General features: G+C 38.2%; 1 protein-coding gene across 1 annotated transcript in view; it reads right to left on the bottom strand.

Moving 5' to 3' along the window:
* Positions 1-16,918, bottom strand: part of MTMR12 (myotubularin related protein 12) — a 43,334-nt gene that overhangs the window by 24,169 nt on the left and 2,247 nt on the right. The window contains exons 2-8 of the mRNA XM_087715382.1: positions 8,584-8,638; positions 7,529-7,665; positions 6,936-7,008; positions 4,246-4,376; positions 2,499-2,592; positions 1,894-2,017; positions 714-789 (exon numbers count right to left, since the gene is read on the bottom strand). Coding sequence (XP_087571508.1) covers positions 714-789; positions 1,894-2,017; positions 2,499-2,592; positions 4,246-4,376; positions 6,936-7,008; positions 7,529-7,665; positions 8,584-8,638 — 690 coding nt within the window. The remainder of the gene's footprint in view (positions 1-713; positions 790-1,893; positions 2,018-2,498; positions 2,593-4,245; positions 4,377-6,935; positions 7,009-7,528; positions 7,666-8,583; positions 8,639-16,918) is intronic.

Genomic DNA, 16,918 nt, shown 5'->3' on the forward strand with positions numbered 1-16,918 from the left:
CCCTCTGCAGGCTTCAGCAGAGCTGGGACAAGGAAAAATCGGGCGTTTTTGCCTTGTCCCAGCCCCGCTGAAGCCTGCAGAGGGCTGCTGGGGGCTGAGGGAAGGCAAAAACTTTTTTTTTCTTACTTACCTCTTCAAAATCTTGGTGATAGTCTTGGTGATAGTTTTCAGTCTTATAATATGAAAAATACAGTATTCCCATCTCCCTACACATAGCTGACTCTTCATGTATCAGAATATTAAAGCAGAGCTATAGTTTGCTAAATTGGAACTGGAAACTCAATTTGAATCAGGTCACCGGGTTTGATCTGAAAAAGGCTAATTTGCATTTTTTTTAAAAAAAGAAGGAAGTACAAAGTTCATTTCCACTCATTCAAATCAAAGGACTGTTTAAACTGATCTATTAACTGTATTTATCCATTAACCCTACTTCCCAGAAGCAAACAATACATCAAGCTATATAAATAGCTGTAATAGCTGAAAAAAGCTGTAATATTGTTTTGCTTATCTCTGACTGTGCTAAGGCTATATTATTAAATTGCATTCATTTGATGTTACCCAATCATTTAGTAGTAATAAAGAAAGCAGTGTGTGTGTATGCATATATATGTGTGCGTATGCGTATTTATATGCATATGTAATACAATGTAATAAATATACATGTGTATATGTTTACTAAAACCTTGTTCAAGCTTGTAAACAAATATACTCACTGGAATTCCTCTTCCTTGATACTGCAAAATGCTCTCTTCAGAAATAGCCATTGGAACAACAAAATAGGCAGGCAACCTGAGAAAAGTTAATTTAACAAATTAAAATCTGCAAGTTATTAAGACATATCTCTCAGTTGGGGCTTCTCAGTACAGTTCAGTTAGTTAGGAATTTTTTTATTGTACAGAAGGGCTGAAGTCATTTCAAACAGTTAGCAGTTAGCAATAGCAGTTAGACTTATATACCGCTTCATAGGGCTTTCAGCCCTCTCTAAGCAGTTTACAGAGTCAGCATATTGCTCCCAACAACAATCCGGGTCCTCATTTTACCCACCTCGGAAGGATGGAAGGCTGAGTCAACCCTGAGCCGGTGAGATTTGAACAGCTGAACTGCAGAACTGCAGTCAGCTGAAGTAGCCTGCAGTGCTACATTTAACCACTGCGCCACCTCGGTTCACCTGTTGTCTTGTGGCAATGAAAACTGCAGCCCACATCTTATAAACCTTTGGGTTTAAACTTTCTATTAAATAGAAATCTAGCTTATATTCCTCATTCTTGCTAAAGAGCTGGTGGCTATCATAAGCGTGGTACCTAATGGATTATCCTGTAATTATTATCCTAATGGATTATCCTGTAACAGAAGCAATCTTTGAACGTAGCAACAAAAGTTATCATGAATCTTGAACTAAAGAAAATGTATTTTATTTCTGTACAAGAGTTTTGAATCTGTCATCTACTGATCACAGTCAATTTCATGAACCGGTATCTACTTGCTCATATTTTAATTTATAACACAGGTACTCCTTGAATTATGCCAGGCCTTCTTTCTGAGGTTGCTTGTGATGCTTCTGAGGCCTTCTGAAACACTGCAAAGAAAGCTGTGCCAGCCATTCACTATCATGAAAACAGGCCACGGAATTTAGATAACAGTAGGTACAGCCTTCTTGTGGGGGTTTAGAAGGACTCAGAAGCCTTCTGAAGCATTGCGAGAAGGACAAGCTGCCTTGGGAAGAAGATATGGTGCAGCCATATCTGGACACGCTTTGTCAGCAGTGGAAGGAAGATGGTGAGGGTTGGCAAGGTGAATGCAGAGAAGGGGAGCAGGGAAGACAAGAGACATAAAATGCAAACCATATGCATTGTTGTCAACAATGTTAATTTTTAAAAAGTGATGAGTTCTTACTTTTTAGAGACTTTATAATCTTCATTAGCACTCACTGCTTTGTATTTTAGATTTCCTTTGGTCCGCTCCAATTCTTGACGCCAGTCTTTAATAGAATCAAACCATACTACTTGATTCTCTTTCTCTGTTAAAATATAATTTTCTTTCAGACTGGAGAATTTTGAACTTTTCAAATGGATTTTGCAACTTAACCAAAAAGCCTTTGATTTTTGTGAAATATGCTTTTTAGTAGGATAAACACACTGGATTTTTTTTTTTACAATTCTAATATAGCTTTTGACCTTAGGAGCAGTAATTACCATTCTGAGATATTTCACATTCACTATAATTAATAGGGAATGCATACATTTTCATTTTTAACAGAAGTAGCAGTGCCATTTTTAAATCAAATTTTGCATATAGAATATTGATAAGTGTTTTACAGGAATCTGTTGAAGCTCACCTCTTGGTCATTATTCATGAACAGCTATTATGCAATCTATTTCTCATCAGTATTAGACAGGATAGGACAGAACATATGACCAAGTTCTGTTTTAAAGAAAGTTTGTCAAGACAATAGTTACCTAGAATCAAAATAGCAAGGAAGATATATTGTGCATGCTTACCTAAATCATTTGGGGCAGCTGATGCATAAGAGAACAGAAACAAGCGTTTAAATAGCTTAGGGGTCTGTGTTTGATGAACTATGCCACTGACAATCTAAGAAAGGAACAAGAAATCATCATATTTGTAAGTCATTCATGTTAATTAGAAGAACCGAGTACCGTCCAACTTTCCTAGACTGAAGAATTTCCTAAAGTGACCATACATACTCAAAAGGCTAAATATCAATTCTATTAAAATACTGTATATGGACTTCCCCTATTACCAATAGCAACAGCTCTTAGACTTATATACCGCTTCACAGCCCTCTCTAAGTGGTTTATAGAGTCAGCATATTGTTCCCAACAATCTGGGTCCTCATTTTAACAACATCAGAAGAATGGAAGGCTGAGTCAACCTTGAGCCTGGTGAGATTCGAACTTCCAAATTGCCGTCAGCCAGCAGAAGTAGCCTGCAATACTGCGTTCTAATCACTGTGCCACCATGGGTCATTTGCATTAACATATTTGTCTAGGAGATGCTGTCTAGCATACTGTAGCACAGGAGTAGTCAACCTTTCTATACCTACCGCCCACTTTTGTATCTCTGTTAGTAGTAAAATTTTCTAACCGCCCACCAGTTCCACAGTAATCGTGATTTATAAAGTAGGGAAGTAACTTTACTTTCTAAAATTTATAAAGCAGAGTTACAGCAAACCCCTACTGCTAACCATGAAAGCTGGAATGCCCACTAGTGCGCGGTAGGGACCAGGTTGACTCCCACTGCTGTAGCACAAAGGATATACAAATCTCACAAGTGGCCTGTATAGCTATTTGTCAGTAGGTAGAATTGTGTTGGAGTTAACAATTAAGTCAGGACAATAACACATGGAAACATATGCAGAAAGTTCTAGAAGTCAGATTAAAGGAGTGAATGAATGAGGCGGCTGAAAATTAGGACCCCAAGTTGATTTCCTCTGTAATCCTATCTCTAGTTATAAGGATAATGATTTTTATGAAAGGGAGGTTTGGAGATGATTGAGAATGTTCACAGTACCATGATTTGGCCATACATTTCCTGCATCTTTGTTCATAGTCTCTCTCTTCATTCCTAGCAAACGTAACCAAAGCAGGTATAACTAAGTCAACATAACCTGCAAAACTGCAATATGTTTCCAACACTCAGGTAAGAGTTCAAAGCAAATCAAAACACAGAGACCCAAGACTTATTAACATCCACGGGACCTAAAAGCATAACATTATTATACAGTTAAAGGATTCCTCATCTTAAAAAAAATTAAGGAATAGTCATGAAATCAATGCCACACAATACCCCATTTTTCTTCATTGTATGTTAAATCAAATGAGAAATATTCACATGGCACAATTAATTTGTAAATGGAATCCAGCAATTAGGATATACTCTATTCCTTAGACTGAAATGTATAGGTATTTAAGGCAAAAGTGGATTCACAAATGAAGGCAAATGAAGGCAAAAAGTGGATTCAAATCTGTGCTAATCTATAATAGGTTTTGTTTGCCATTAATTTGGCATGCAGATTGTAAACCAATGGTTTAATTTTTTGCAGTTAACTGAAAATATGGCGAAGCCACAGCTAGACAAAGATGCTTCAACAAGGCAGGGCTTTCTTTCCCATGTAATTTTCAGACCTTCTTAAAAATGTAACTCAGATGTAACTATTGCTCTTTATGAATGAGTAGTCATATTCCAAAGGTTTTTTAAAAAGGAAATAGGTAGGGCCATAATTACCCTTTTAACTTCTTCTTCCTTGGTATATCTTAAACAGAAGTGAAACACTCTGAGATCTTTGCAGTAGATTATTATTGTTTCTGGATATTTTCTCAGTTGACCACTTAAAGGTTTCTTTTTCTCATCATAAACTGTAAGGAAAATACAGGTTAGTTTTAACATTTATTCAGGTAAACAAACTTACCACTATTCATCCAGCAAATAAGTAAACTTAGATCTTCTTGTCCCAAAAAATATTCCTAAATTTATAGCCATCATCATGAGAAGCTGGGAAACATTTTTTTCAATTTGCTTAAGAGACTAGAGAACCATTTAAAAATGTGAAATGCTGATATATACCGTTTCATAATGAGTGAAATACACCTGAAAGAGTATACCGTATATACTCGAGTATAGGCCGACCCAAATATAAGCCGAGGCACCTAATTTTACCACAAAAAACTGGAAAAGTTATTGACTCGAGTATAAGCCTAGGGTGGGAAATGCAGCAGCTACCGGTAAATTTCAAAAATAAAAATAGATACCAATAATGTTTTTGAATATTTATTTCAAAGAAAAACAGTAAACTAGCGGTGTATTCAATGAAATACTTCACTCACCTCATGATGCTGATGTCCCGCTGTGATGATGACGTCCCGTGCAGCCGCGGGAGCGATGTCCCGCCTCCTATGACACACGGCACAGTGATTCCTATCATTGGATCACTGTACCAGAGGAGGTGGGACATCGCTATGTGGCTGCTTGCCATAACAAGGAGGAGGTGGGACATCGTTGCAGAGCGGCAGGAGGGGGAGGAAGGTGAATCGTAAAACAGCCCTGCATTACATTAGAACGTGAGGAGGGGGGATGGTGCGGTGCGCGCTGCGCGGCAAACTGACACAGAGGGAGGGGAAACTCACAGGGGCACTGGGCCATTCACGAGTGTCACCCAGCGGCATGGCCCCGCCCCTTTTTCTCCTCCATTTCGGGCAAATTTTTCACTGACTCGAGTATAAGCCGAGGCGGCTTTTTTCAGCCCAAAAAGTGGGCTGAAAAACTAGGCTTATACTCGAGTATATACAGTAACCATATTTTTCAGAGTATAAGACGCTCCGGAGTATAAGACACACCTTAGTTTTTGGGGAGGAAAATAAGAAGAAAATAATTTCTGCCTCTGCCTACAAGGCCTCCATGGTATTCAGCTGGCTAGCTTCCTGTCAGTGTGTGAGAGTTCATGACTTGGAACACATGGTAATAGCATAGCAACTAAGGTAGCTAATGAGGGCTATTTGGACTCTGAAACAGTATTTGCTGTTTGAGTAACAAGGAGATAGGAAGGAGCCTGACTTAGCTGAGGACTGAAAGTGAAACTGGTATTGTATTATATATTATTATTACTATTATTTTGAATCCTGCTGAATCAGTTACTTGTGTGTGCTTTCTGAATGCAACTGCTGCTGCAAACTCTTACCAGCCAGGTCAGCTTCAGCAGTTATTGCAGCCTGATTCAGCACAGCTGATTGACGGGTGGATGGGACTGCCAGAATACCCCCAACCAGCTGTTCCAAGCTGCAGGGGTTGCCACAGACCATTGCTGCCTCCATGCCTGGCGTTTTTGACCTCTGGTGGGGCTGGGTGGGGCTACATTCGGTGTACAAGATGCACTCAAATTTTTACCCTCTTTTTTTTGGGGGGGGTGCGTCTTATACTCTGAAAAATACCGTATTACTTAAGAGAATCGGTGTGCAGACTGTGGTTTGGGCTGTTGCTAATGTGGTTATCTCTGCAACCTTACTTTGGTACTATTATCCTAATCACCACCTGCAATTTACCTTCTTTACCTCCTGCAATTGTTGTTGAAAATACAAACAATACCAAACCTTACCCCTCAAATATTTGTATTTCTGAAGATTTAAACAATACTTGAATATGTGCTTCACAACAATTTACTGCTCAATTTAATTTTAACTAGAACAGAAAGTCTTTTGCTTTTCTTGACTCGTGCATGCAGTGATAACCTCAAGGCTGGGCTAGTGCAGTATGATCTCTGCAGAGGAGGCAAAGACAATAACCTAAAAACCACATGGCCAAAAATATATCAGGGCAGATAATGAGTTGTTCCTTTCCAAGTACAGGTAGTCCTGGACTTATGATCACAATGGAGCCCAAAATTTCCACTGCTAAGCAAGATAGTTGTTAAATGACTTGTGCCCAATTTTGTGACATGTTTTGCTACAGTTAAGTAAATCACTGCAGTTGTTAAGTGAATTGTGTGGTTGTTCAGCGAATCCGGCTTTCCTTGTTGTTTTTTGTAAGCCAGCTGGGAAAGCTATAAATGGTGATTGCATGAGTTAGGAACAATGGAACTGTTATAAATACATTCTAGCTGCCAAATACCATACTTGATTTTTAATCCCTTGATCATAGGCACTCTGCAACCATTGTAAGTGTGAAAATTGTTCATCAGTCCCAGTAGATTTAATTACACTTTGCTTTTATATCCAAATGTGATTTTGCTTACTATTTCTTACTCTTCATCACTTTGCATGTATTATATCACAAATATGCATAATTTTGTAATTAAAAACAATTAAAATATTAACATTACATTTAAAAAATATCTAAATCACCCAGGTTTGACAAAACTGAACATGTATTTCTGATTACCAAGTGTAGTAATTAAGATAAAGCAATTATTAATGCTAACCTACCTCCATAAAGTTGATCTACACATTGAAGGGTTATGTCATTTTCTTCCAAGATTTTATTTTTGAACTGTGGTTCCTAGAAGAGGAAAATGCCTTAACTTTTGCTTAACAGAACACAATTTAATAAGATTTCTCTTTTACTATCAATACCATAGAACACGTATTCAAAAAGTTAATTAGCTCTTTTTATTTTAGAGTATTAACCCTCTAAGAACTAATGAAATAAAATATCATCAACAAATGATTACCAAATACAGCTGAATTTTAACCACAGTTTTTTTCCCCTTTAAAGCTTCTAATCCTTCCCAGAACTGTGCCAAAACCAACCCTGGTATTTTCCACAAGTAGATCCAAGGATTTAATATTTTCACTTTCTGCCAAAAGTGTTCTTAAAGTCTTTAAATAGATTACACATTCAAAATTATAAGTTGTAAAATTGTACTAAATTCATTATAGGGACAGCAATAGCTTAACTTTCAAATATTATTTTATAAAACATCGTGCCTGATTCATTACCAAGATAAAAAGTACACAACCATCATGTAACAGAGAGAATTTGCCCACCTAACAGACAAAAACTAACTTTGTTGACTTACTTCCTCTAAAGTGGATTCTTCTCCAAGGAATGAAATCTTGAAGTTTGTGCAAATAAGTTTTCCAAAAGTGCCACGATTTGATCCATCATCTTGTACAAATTTCAAAACCATGTTTGCTTCACAAAGCACCAGCTCACCTAACAGAAGTTAAATTTGCTTCTTAGTACATTGCAGTGAATTACTTAGATTCTCAAATTCCAAGTTGCTCAAATGCCATCACTGTAGATATAATGAGCTACATAATTAAAGGGATTTTGCTACTACTATTGCTCTAAACTGGAGAAATACTCATTCACTTTAAACTGAACTATCAGATCAGAATTAAACACAGGGCACAGTTAGCCTTAATCTGAAATCAAACACAACATTCTAAGGAAATTTTGTACAATACTTCTAAATTAGGACTGTATTATAAAAAGGAACCTCTCTTCTGCACTTGCATCCATTTAACCAGTAGTCACTGCTATTTTTATAAATATAAGGCAAATAGGTTCGTTTTTCAAAATAACACCATGTGTCTTTTAAAGCAAAGTTACATAAATTGAAAAGTACAATAACTGAAAAAAAAAACACACCACAAAATATTGCGACTTGGCCATCAAAACTACATGATTATGGATGAAACATGTAACAATGATACCGATTAGCATTGGGACACTTGGTACCATGTCCAAGAATCTTATAAAGTACATCAAGAAATTGCAGCTTCCTGCAATGACACCAACGGAACTGCAGAAAACTGAGCTACTCAGAACATTGTACCTTTTAAGAAGACACTTGGTTGATACCTAGGATGCTGGCAGCAACAGTATCAGCCATTAGAGCCAGTCAATGGTATTTGTGATATATTTTTAAATGTTCAGTTGACTGAGTTTCATGTTTAATGAATAAAAAAGATGATAATGATAAAAATAATACAATAATAAATACAAATATTTGTATTTAGTTCATTTATTTACATATATTCCTTAGAATTCAGATTATCTACTTAATTGTATCATGTAATGCACAATTACAGCATCCAATGTTGTGCAATATTATTTCTTTAGAATTACCTGGTAACAAGTGAGGTTCCACTTCTTTTTCTATGGGTTGCCTCACATATACTTCCTAAAAGAAAGGACATTGCATTAGTTCAGATGTTAAGTAAAGAGTTACATATTCAATAGACTGAAAACATACTTTGAAGGCAAATAACTTCTGCTGCGTTACATTGGCATGTAGAAAACATTTACCAAAGTTATACAGTAACTGAAACCAACCTAACAAAAATGTGGAGAATTATAAGCATATAGCAACAGCACAGATTACCATTACAAGAAACCTACAATAATCTATTGCTGATGTGTACTATCCCCTGCTCTCTTTTTAGTATTAAATATTAAAAGAAGGAAAACAAAGCTCACAACCCAAACAAGAACCCAATAAAATTGCTAATATTTAACTAGTGTTAAGAAAGCATTGGGAGGAATGATCATGTCCCAAATTACTCAAGAAAAGAACTGCACCTAGTATATAATACATTATGGTCATCAAGCCTAAGGAACTAGCAAAACCTGGTGTGATGGCGAAAAGGAGTATAAACTAAGGATTTCTAATGTTTGAAAATGTGTCTTGGTTGCTGAAGGCCCCAAGTTTGATTGTTTTCTATTTTATTTGTTGCTTACCAATACTAGGAAAGACCATTCATTCCAGATTTGGGAGAAATCCTGGCAATCAAAATATTAAATTTCTATGCCACCAAAATGACAAATTATTGATTTGACTCCCTACAAATTAAGTGGGAAACAAAATCATAGCTTCTAGAATTTTATTTGATTCCAAGCAGTTCCATTTTGGTTCACACAATCAGGAGGGAGGAAGACTCACAGAGCCACTCTTCATCCCTCCTGCTTTTGTTCTCTTCCTTGTGGTCTCTTGCAGGAATGGGAGGGAAGAATGAAATCCCAGCAATACCACCACAAAGCAGGAGCCCAATCCACAAGGCTGCTGCTCTATTGGGACAAGCTGGTCCAAGCTCCCTGAACCTGGCTTTCAACCTCTCCGCAATCAGAACCTTTAGCTGAAAACCTCATGTTTACAGTGATATTTCTGTCACTCTAATATAAATCTCTAAATAGTTCACTCGGACTCTTCAAATGGCTCAAGGTGGTTAATGAAAAAAAAAAAAAACAATTTCTACATTATAAATTCATTCCAGATCAATCACCCACACCAAATGTCAGTTCAAACAAGTTAGTCTTAACATTTAGTCTAAACTTATAACAACAACCTGAAGTCTGCATAGCCAAGAAAACAAATCAATGCACCTTCACTACATATTTCAGGTTAACTAAAAGTTGTTATATCAACCAATATGAACTAAATGAGTAAAGAAACACCATTCAGAGATTTATTTCTCCCACTTACAATTTTACTATCATTTATACTTATATTATACTATGGGATGCGGTGGCTGAGTGGCTAAGATGCTGAGCTTGTTGATCAGAAGTTCGCCAGTTCAACAGTTTGAATCCCTAATGCTGCATAATGGAGTGAGCTCCCGTTACTTGTCCCAGCTTTTGCCAACCTAGCAGTTCGAAAACACGTAAAAATTGCAAGTAGAAAAAAAGGGAACAGCGTTCCGTGTGCCTTCGGCATTTAGTCATGCCGGCCACATGACCATGGAGATGTCTTCAGACAGCACTGGCTCTTTGGCTTAGAAACGGAGATGAGCACCGCCCCCTAGAGCCAAGAACGACTAGCATGAATGTGTGGGGAAACCTTTACCTTTATACTTATACTAATAATGGAATCAGGAATTGAATTTATGCCATGAATAAATGTTTAAGGTCAATACGTAATAGTTTCAGTTCTGACTGTTCCTTTTTACCTTAGAGAAAAGAGCTAATTTGTTTTAAAGATTGTTGCATTTTGCATCAAAAATATTTTGACAACTATCAACAGGAAGCCAGCCAAATATAAACATAGTTAACCATGAACGTTGCATACCAGCAAGTTTTGTATTGTGAAAAAATAAAGGACATTAATGTTCTCAATATTTTTCCAGAGAAAAATACAAGCTCCCCAAAACTTTTTAATTTTACCACTTTAGTATCCAAAATGAATGTGGACAATACTTTAAAAAACACAAAAAAGGCAAAATACTAGTAACCAAAATAGAAACCAATGCTTTCCTTTATATTAATACAGAGCTAGTTCGTAAGCAAAAATACAAACAAACACCAAGACTCTAAATTTATAGTGAAACTGTTTCTCTCTAATAAGAATAATCTTTTTTGCTATATCTCCTAGTTACGGGATGGCGAACCTATGCCACATGTGCCACAGGTGGCTTGCAAAGTCATTTGTCAGGGCACATGACTTCAGCCTTTTTTGAGACCATTTTTCGCCCTCCCCAGGGTCCAGAGGCTTTATAGGAGCCTGGGGAGGATGAAAACAGCTTTCCCCGAGCCCCCCGGAGGCTTCAGGAGTTTCCCTAAAGCCTTCGGAGCGCAAAAAATGACCCAAGAGCAAACTGGAAGTCCGTTCCCGAACTTTTGGTTTGCCCATAGGGCCGGTCTTTTGCACTCTGGAGACTTCAGGGAAGCTTCTAAAGCCTCTGGAGAGCCTCCGGGGGGGAGGCTGTTTTTGCCCTCCCCAGGCCCCTATAAAGCCTCTGGAGCCTGGGGAGGGCAAAAAATCATGAAATAAATGCCGCCCCCACACTGGTCATGCGCGCTGTTGGTCGCATATTGCATTATGGGTGTGGCACGCCCACGTGCAACTGCCTTGCACTCCCCTCTTTTTGGCATGCGAGCCAAAAAAGTCTCTCTCACATAATTTATTCTGCACAATAAAGCTATGTATCCTTATTATCCAGGGAGGATTCCTTAAATGAAATTTGTACATTATCTTTGCAACAACTAATGTTATGCTTAGCACCATCTAAATTTATTTTACCATATACTCTTCCTCCCATAATGAGTTATCATGAAGCTTTAAAGAAATTCACATACTAAATGATGATGTTGAGAATTTAGACAATTTGAACATCACATTATTTAAATATGAAATTCAGATTGTTCAATTTACTTTATGTCTCTCTCTAGGAAGGCATGAATAATGAAACTAAAAAACAAGTATAACCAGTATGGAGCTGGCCTGAAGGGCAGGTTCAAGTATCTTTATTAAGAAACAGTTACAGTACTATAAAGGCAAGCAGAAGAATAGCAGAAATATTTCTGTATTTCTTTTTTTCCACTTTTTTTTTTGTAAATTTTGGCTTCTTTTTGTCCTTGATTTCCCCCTTCCAAACCCCTCCATTTTTGTACTTTGCACTTTATCTCTTTTTGAAATGTAGTACTTTAAAGTGATTTTTTTAAACGACAGAAAGGTAGAGTACTAGCAGAACATAACTGTATCTGTATAGAACAGTATCTATATTTTGTAAGCCGCCCTGAGTCCCCTCAGGGAAAAGGGCGGCCTATAAATAATAATAAAACTAAAACTAAACTGTCAGAAGAGATTATGAAAACCACTTAATTTTACAATACATAGACCGATTTAACCATTATATCAACTGGAAATCTGTGAGCATCTAGATCAAGCTAACCCCCCCCCCCCAAAAAAAAAGCCTGGGAAAATTTGGGACTCACAAATCAGCCATTAACAGGCACATAAATATTTGCATACCATTCAAAAGAGACAATAAAAAAGCGAAAAAGGAAACAAAGACCAGAATGCCTCCTAGCCAGCAATTATACCCAAACAAGTAACGAGTCTCACTTGATTAACATCAGACATACAAACAAGCAGTAAACAGCCCAATCAGGCACCTACCAAGGAAAAACATCACCCCCACCAACATTCACAGGGCAACTTACTGTATAGAGAACCCCATTCTTTTCTAGAATTGAAGATGTTACCTAGCTGGATAATGTAACTGCACAAGATCAACCAAGCTCAGACAGCATCAAGGACTCCTCAGTTTCATTAACAGTATCCATCTTCAAATATAACTTGTTGCATTTGTTATATCTAGGATTTAAGTTTTCCAGAATCAGTTTATTACTCTTTCAACTGCCCACAACAGGATGTTCCCTGTATGTGCGCAGATTGAGTTATTACTAAATTACTAACCAAAAATCCTCCTAGCTACACTTCACGTAATCAGAACATTCTGAACAGAGTTGCAATTTTCTCTTCAAGCATTAATCAAAAAGCTATAAAGGAAGAAACCTATTTTGGGCTCCATTAAATGCAAGCCTCTCTACTTTCAATGGCTTCTTCCCTAGTTTATACCAAATAATCTAATATCCTAATTCTTTTTTATGAGCTTATTGGCAGATTATATATCTTCACTGTATTCCAGATTCCTTCCTACTACAGCAAGCATTTTAAACTAACTATAATAAGCTCATGGTCAAAATCCAAACAAAGTGATTTTATCTGTGCTAATTGTTCCAACAAAAAAATTATTTGCTAGTGTTCAAACAATTACCGTATTTTTCAGAGTATAAGACGCACCAAGATTTTGAAGAGGCAAATTAAAAAAAAAAAGTTTTGCACTCTACAGACCTCCCAAAAACAGCCATTTTTTTTGTCAAAAAATGGCATGAATAGCCTTTAAGACAGTGGTCCCCAACCCCCGGTCCGCGGACCGGTGCCGGGCCGTGGAGTACCTGGCACCGGGCCGCGCAGCGGCCGGGGGCCATGATCGCTCTTTTAAATCCGCTCCTCTTAAATGCATTTCTCTCCCCCCCTTTGGTCCCACCCTCGGCTCTCTCTCCCTCCCTCCCTCGCTGTCTCCTCCCTTCTCTCCCCCCCCCTCCCGCACCGATCCATCGCCAGGGAAAGAGAGAGGGAGAGAGGGAGGGAGTCAAGAAAACTGTTCCGGCCGCCGCTGAAATGACTCAGTAACTTTTGCGCTTGGATCTGCTTTTTCAAACCTCCCCCAATCATCATCGCCTTCCTTCCCGCCCTGCCGCGCTTGGTCTGGCTCTTTTCTTTTTTTGCTCTCTCCTCGGCTTTTCCTGCTTTCTCCCTGCAATTTTGTCACCCAGATGCATGCTGTGGTTCGCGAGTGCGGCTCGGTTTTATGTGTCCGCTTCTCTCCCTTTCTCTCCACACACCCCCCACCTCCATTTAATTATTTTTTTTTAAAAGAAAGAAAACCGTAGTTCTGCCAATTGCAAAAAAAAAAAGTGTGTGTGCGTGCATATCTGCCGGCGGGTGTGTGTTTGTGTGGTGTGTGTGTGTGTGTATGCGCGCGCGGAGAGAGACTGGTTGGAAAGGAAGGACAGGACTGGCGGTGTGTGTTTCTGCAGCCCCTCCGGTGGAGGCTGCACTAGCCGTCAGATCTGGTTTTTTTTTTTCCCCTCTCCTTTTTCCGGCAGGTCGTTTTAATCCTTGCTAATTACTTTCTGTTCTTCGCTTGCCAGCTTCCTTCCCACCCTCCTTCCTCCTCCTCCCCCCCCCCGCCGGGTGCGCCTCCCCGCTTTTACTCCCAAACAGTTTATATATATATATATATATATATATATATATATATATATATATATATATATATATATATTTATTTTCTCTCTCTCCACGGCATTCGCGCGCGCGCGCTCTGTTCTTTGCCCGCCGAATGTGGTGGGGAGGGGGAGGGCGGGCAGAAAGGTTGGTCCAGGTTGAGGGTTCAGGATGGTCTTTGAGAAACATAAGTCTGTCCGGGTGGGGGGGGCATATTAAAGCACTTTATATTTATGTAATTGTATTTTATTTTGTAAGGCATGTTTAAATACAATAAAATAAAAGTTGTTTAATCAAAACAATCTGATATATAAACAATCAATGTGTCATCGCGAACAACGCCCCCCCACCCCTGCGCGCGCTCAGCGGGCCACGGTAAAATTATCAAAGGCTGACTGGTCCGCGGCGATAAAAAGGTTGGGGACCACTGCTTTAAGACACTTGTAGAGTGCTCCTGGAGGCTAGAGGGGCAAAATGAGCAGAAAAATTGCCCCTTTTTTCCTTATTTTTGCCCTTTCCAGCCCCCAGGAGCATTTTGGAAGCCTCCTAAAGGCTATGCATGGCCATTTTTGCAAAGGGGGCAGGATTTCGGTAGGCCAAAAATGCTGTATTCAGTGTATAAGATGCACCCAGATTTTCATCCTCTTTTTTGAGGGAAAAAGGTGCATCTTATACTCTGAAAAACACGGTACTTTATTTCTAACCAAAGGATAGAAACCTGTGAGAAAGAGTCCACATAAACAGTATTCTTATTATGATATACTGAATATAAAGTAGCCAACTTCATGTTGCCAGAAAGTTATGGTTCAGTGAATCACAAAAATACAAAAAACTTACTTGAGTAAGCTATGGTATATTTAATTATGGGAGTTTCATGTGAGCACAACCAATGCCATTATTTATATCCTGCATACAATGACTACATCATTCAAATACACATTCATTATACCAGGCCCTTGTTCATATTTTGGCCATATGCTGACAATCTGGTTCTGTGACAAATTACCACTTCTTGTTTCACCATTCATTAGAAATATTGGAAGGTATACTTTAAATACACTGTTTCCAACCCCGTTCATTTTTCGTAGAACCAAGAATGAATTTTTTGGGTAAATATCATTTATAGATGGCAAACCTCAAAAATAGAAAGGTATATTTCTGCTAATTTCATTTTTTTAAATAAGTGGCTGCCATTTTAATAAATGCGCTTGAAAGCAATAAGATGGTCTCAAAGCTAACGATTATTTTTGATAAATAACAGTTCAGTTGTTCAAGTGATTTTTTGGATTTGGATTTTATTTGGATTTATAGGCCGCCCTTTTCCCTGAGGGGACTCAGGGCGGCTTACAATCATTAGGGAGGGGGTGCAATTCAAAACAAACAATATGTGAACAAAATAAATAACGTAATAAAAACACAACTTGCATTCAACATTCAACACTCGGGTGGGGCAAATTAGAGACTTATCCCCAGGCCTGTTGGGATAGCCAGGTCTTAAGGGCTACGCGGAAGGCCTGGACGGTGGTGAGGGTGTGTATCTCGACGGGGAGATCGTTCCACAGGGTCGGAGCTGCAACAGAAAAGGCTCTCCTCCGTGTAGTCGCCAGTCGGCATTGACTGGCGGATGGGATTCGGAGGAGGCCCAGTAATCTGCTAATCTACATAATAAATGGATATGATGCATCTAGACTTGGAGGCTGGATCAAGCCACAGTTAAATTACAATGAATTATCTATTTTTTTTTTAAGCCAAAGTTTAAAACAAGTTAACTTTTGTGACCTGAGCTCCCTCTTTTGTTCAGACCAGCTCTACAATACAGAACAGGAAGCTACTTAAAGGTATCTATGAGGGAATGAGGTGTCAAAAAAGCAGGTGCAAGGACGCAAGTGAAACATATTTTAAAAACATATCTCAAACATTGCTTTTATGTAAAAAGGAGTTGTGCTTCAATCATTTTCACCATCTTGATGTTTTGGACAACAAGTGCTTCTGAAAGGAAGTACTCTCCTAACAAACTTTTCAGGTCCTCTGTATTCTCACAAATACCCTGCAGCTCATACATAGGAAGTGAAACAGCTGAAGAAAAGATAAGTTTCTTTTCATTTACTTATCCCAGGGGGATCCAAAATCTTAACTCCCAGGAAAAAAAAAAAACAGGAAGCACTGACCTAGTCAGGCACTCCAAAAATGAATCTGCTTCCCTTGAGCTGCAGATTAGCCCATTATATCAACATGCCCAATCAACAATTTTTTTTACAACACCCACATTTTATTGACATACAACCAATTTTGTTAAGCAATATGTAATAAATTTGCTTTTCAAAACACTGATGTTATTAATGGAATTTGTCATGATGCAATCATGTAAAAATGAAAATACTTTGGAACATATATCCCTTTCAGCATGATCTTCATGTAAACTTATGTTACAGTGGAAAAAGGAAATTCTCCAAGGGAAGTAAGCTATCTCATACAGTCTTGCAGATTCCAGTGGTACTTAGGATTCTGTATGCTATTTTATCTAAAGTAAACTAGGATTGTCACCAGATAATGGGAAGAAAATGCTTAGGACAGTATGGCTGTATTTGCATACTAAAATCTCAGTGAATTTATTGAAGGGGGGGTCTGGAGAATGCAGGCACAGAACTTAGCACAACCACAACAAAGTTACAATTTTTTAAATGTGGCACATTTACTTTGCAGCACTGCAGTTTCCTTTTTAGTCTACCTACCTACAGTGAGTCTTAAATATTAACTAAGACACCAGCCTGTTCAATCTTACAGATGTACAATAGAAGCATTTTAAGACACTTTTGAAAGACCCCTAAGGGAAAAAATCCTATGCCCAGAAATAAAGAATTTCACCCAAGTATTATTTTATTAGTTCTGGAC

This window comes from Thamnophis sirtalis, unplaced genomic scaffold, assembly GCF_051295495.1.
Source record: "Thamnophis sirtalis isolate CommonGarterSnake01/CBP01778 unplaced genomic scaffold, rThaSir2_p1.2 scaffold_5, whole genome shotgun sequence".
NCBI lineage: Eukaryota > Metazoa > Chordata > Lepidosauria > Squamata > Natricidae > Thamnophis > Thamnophis sirtalis.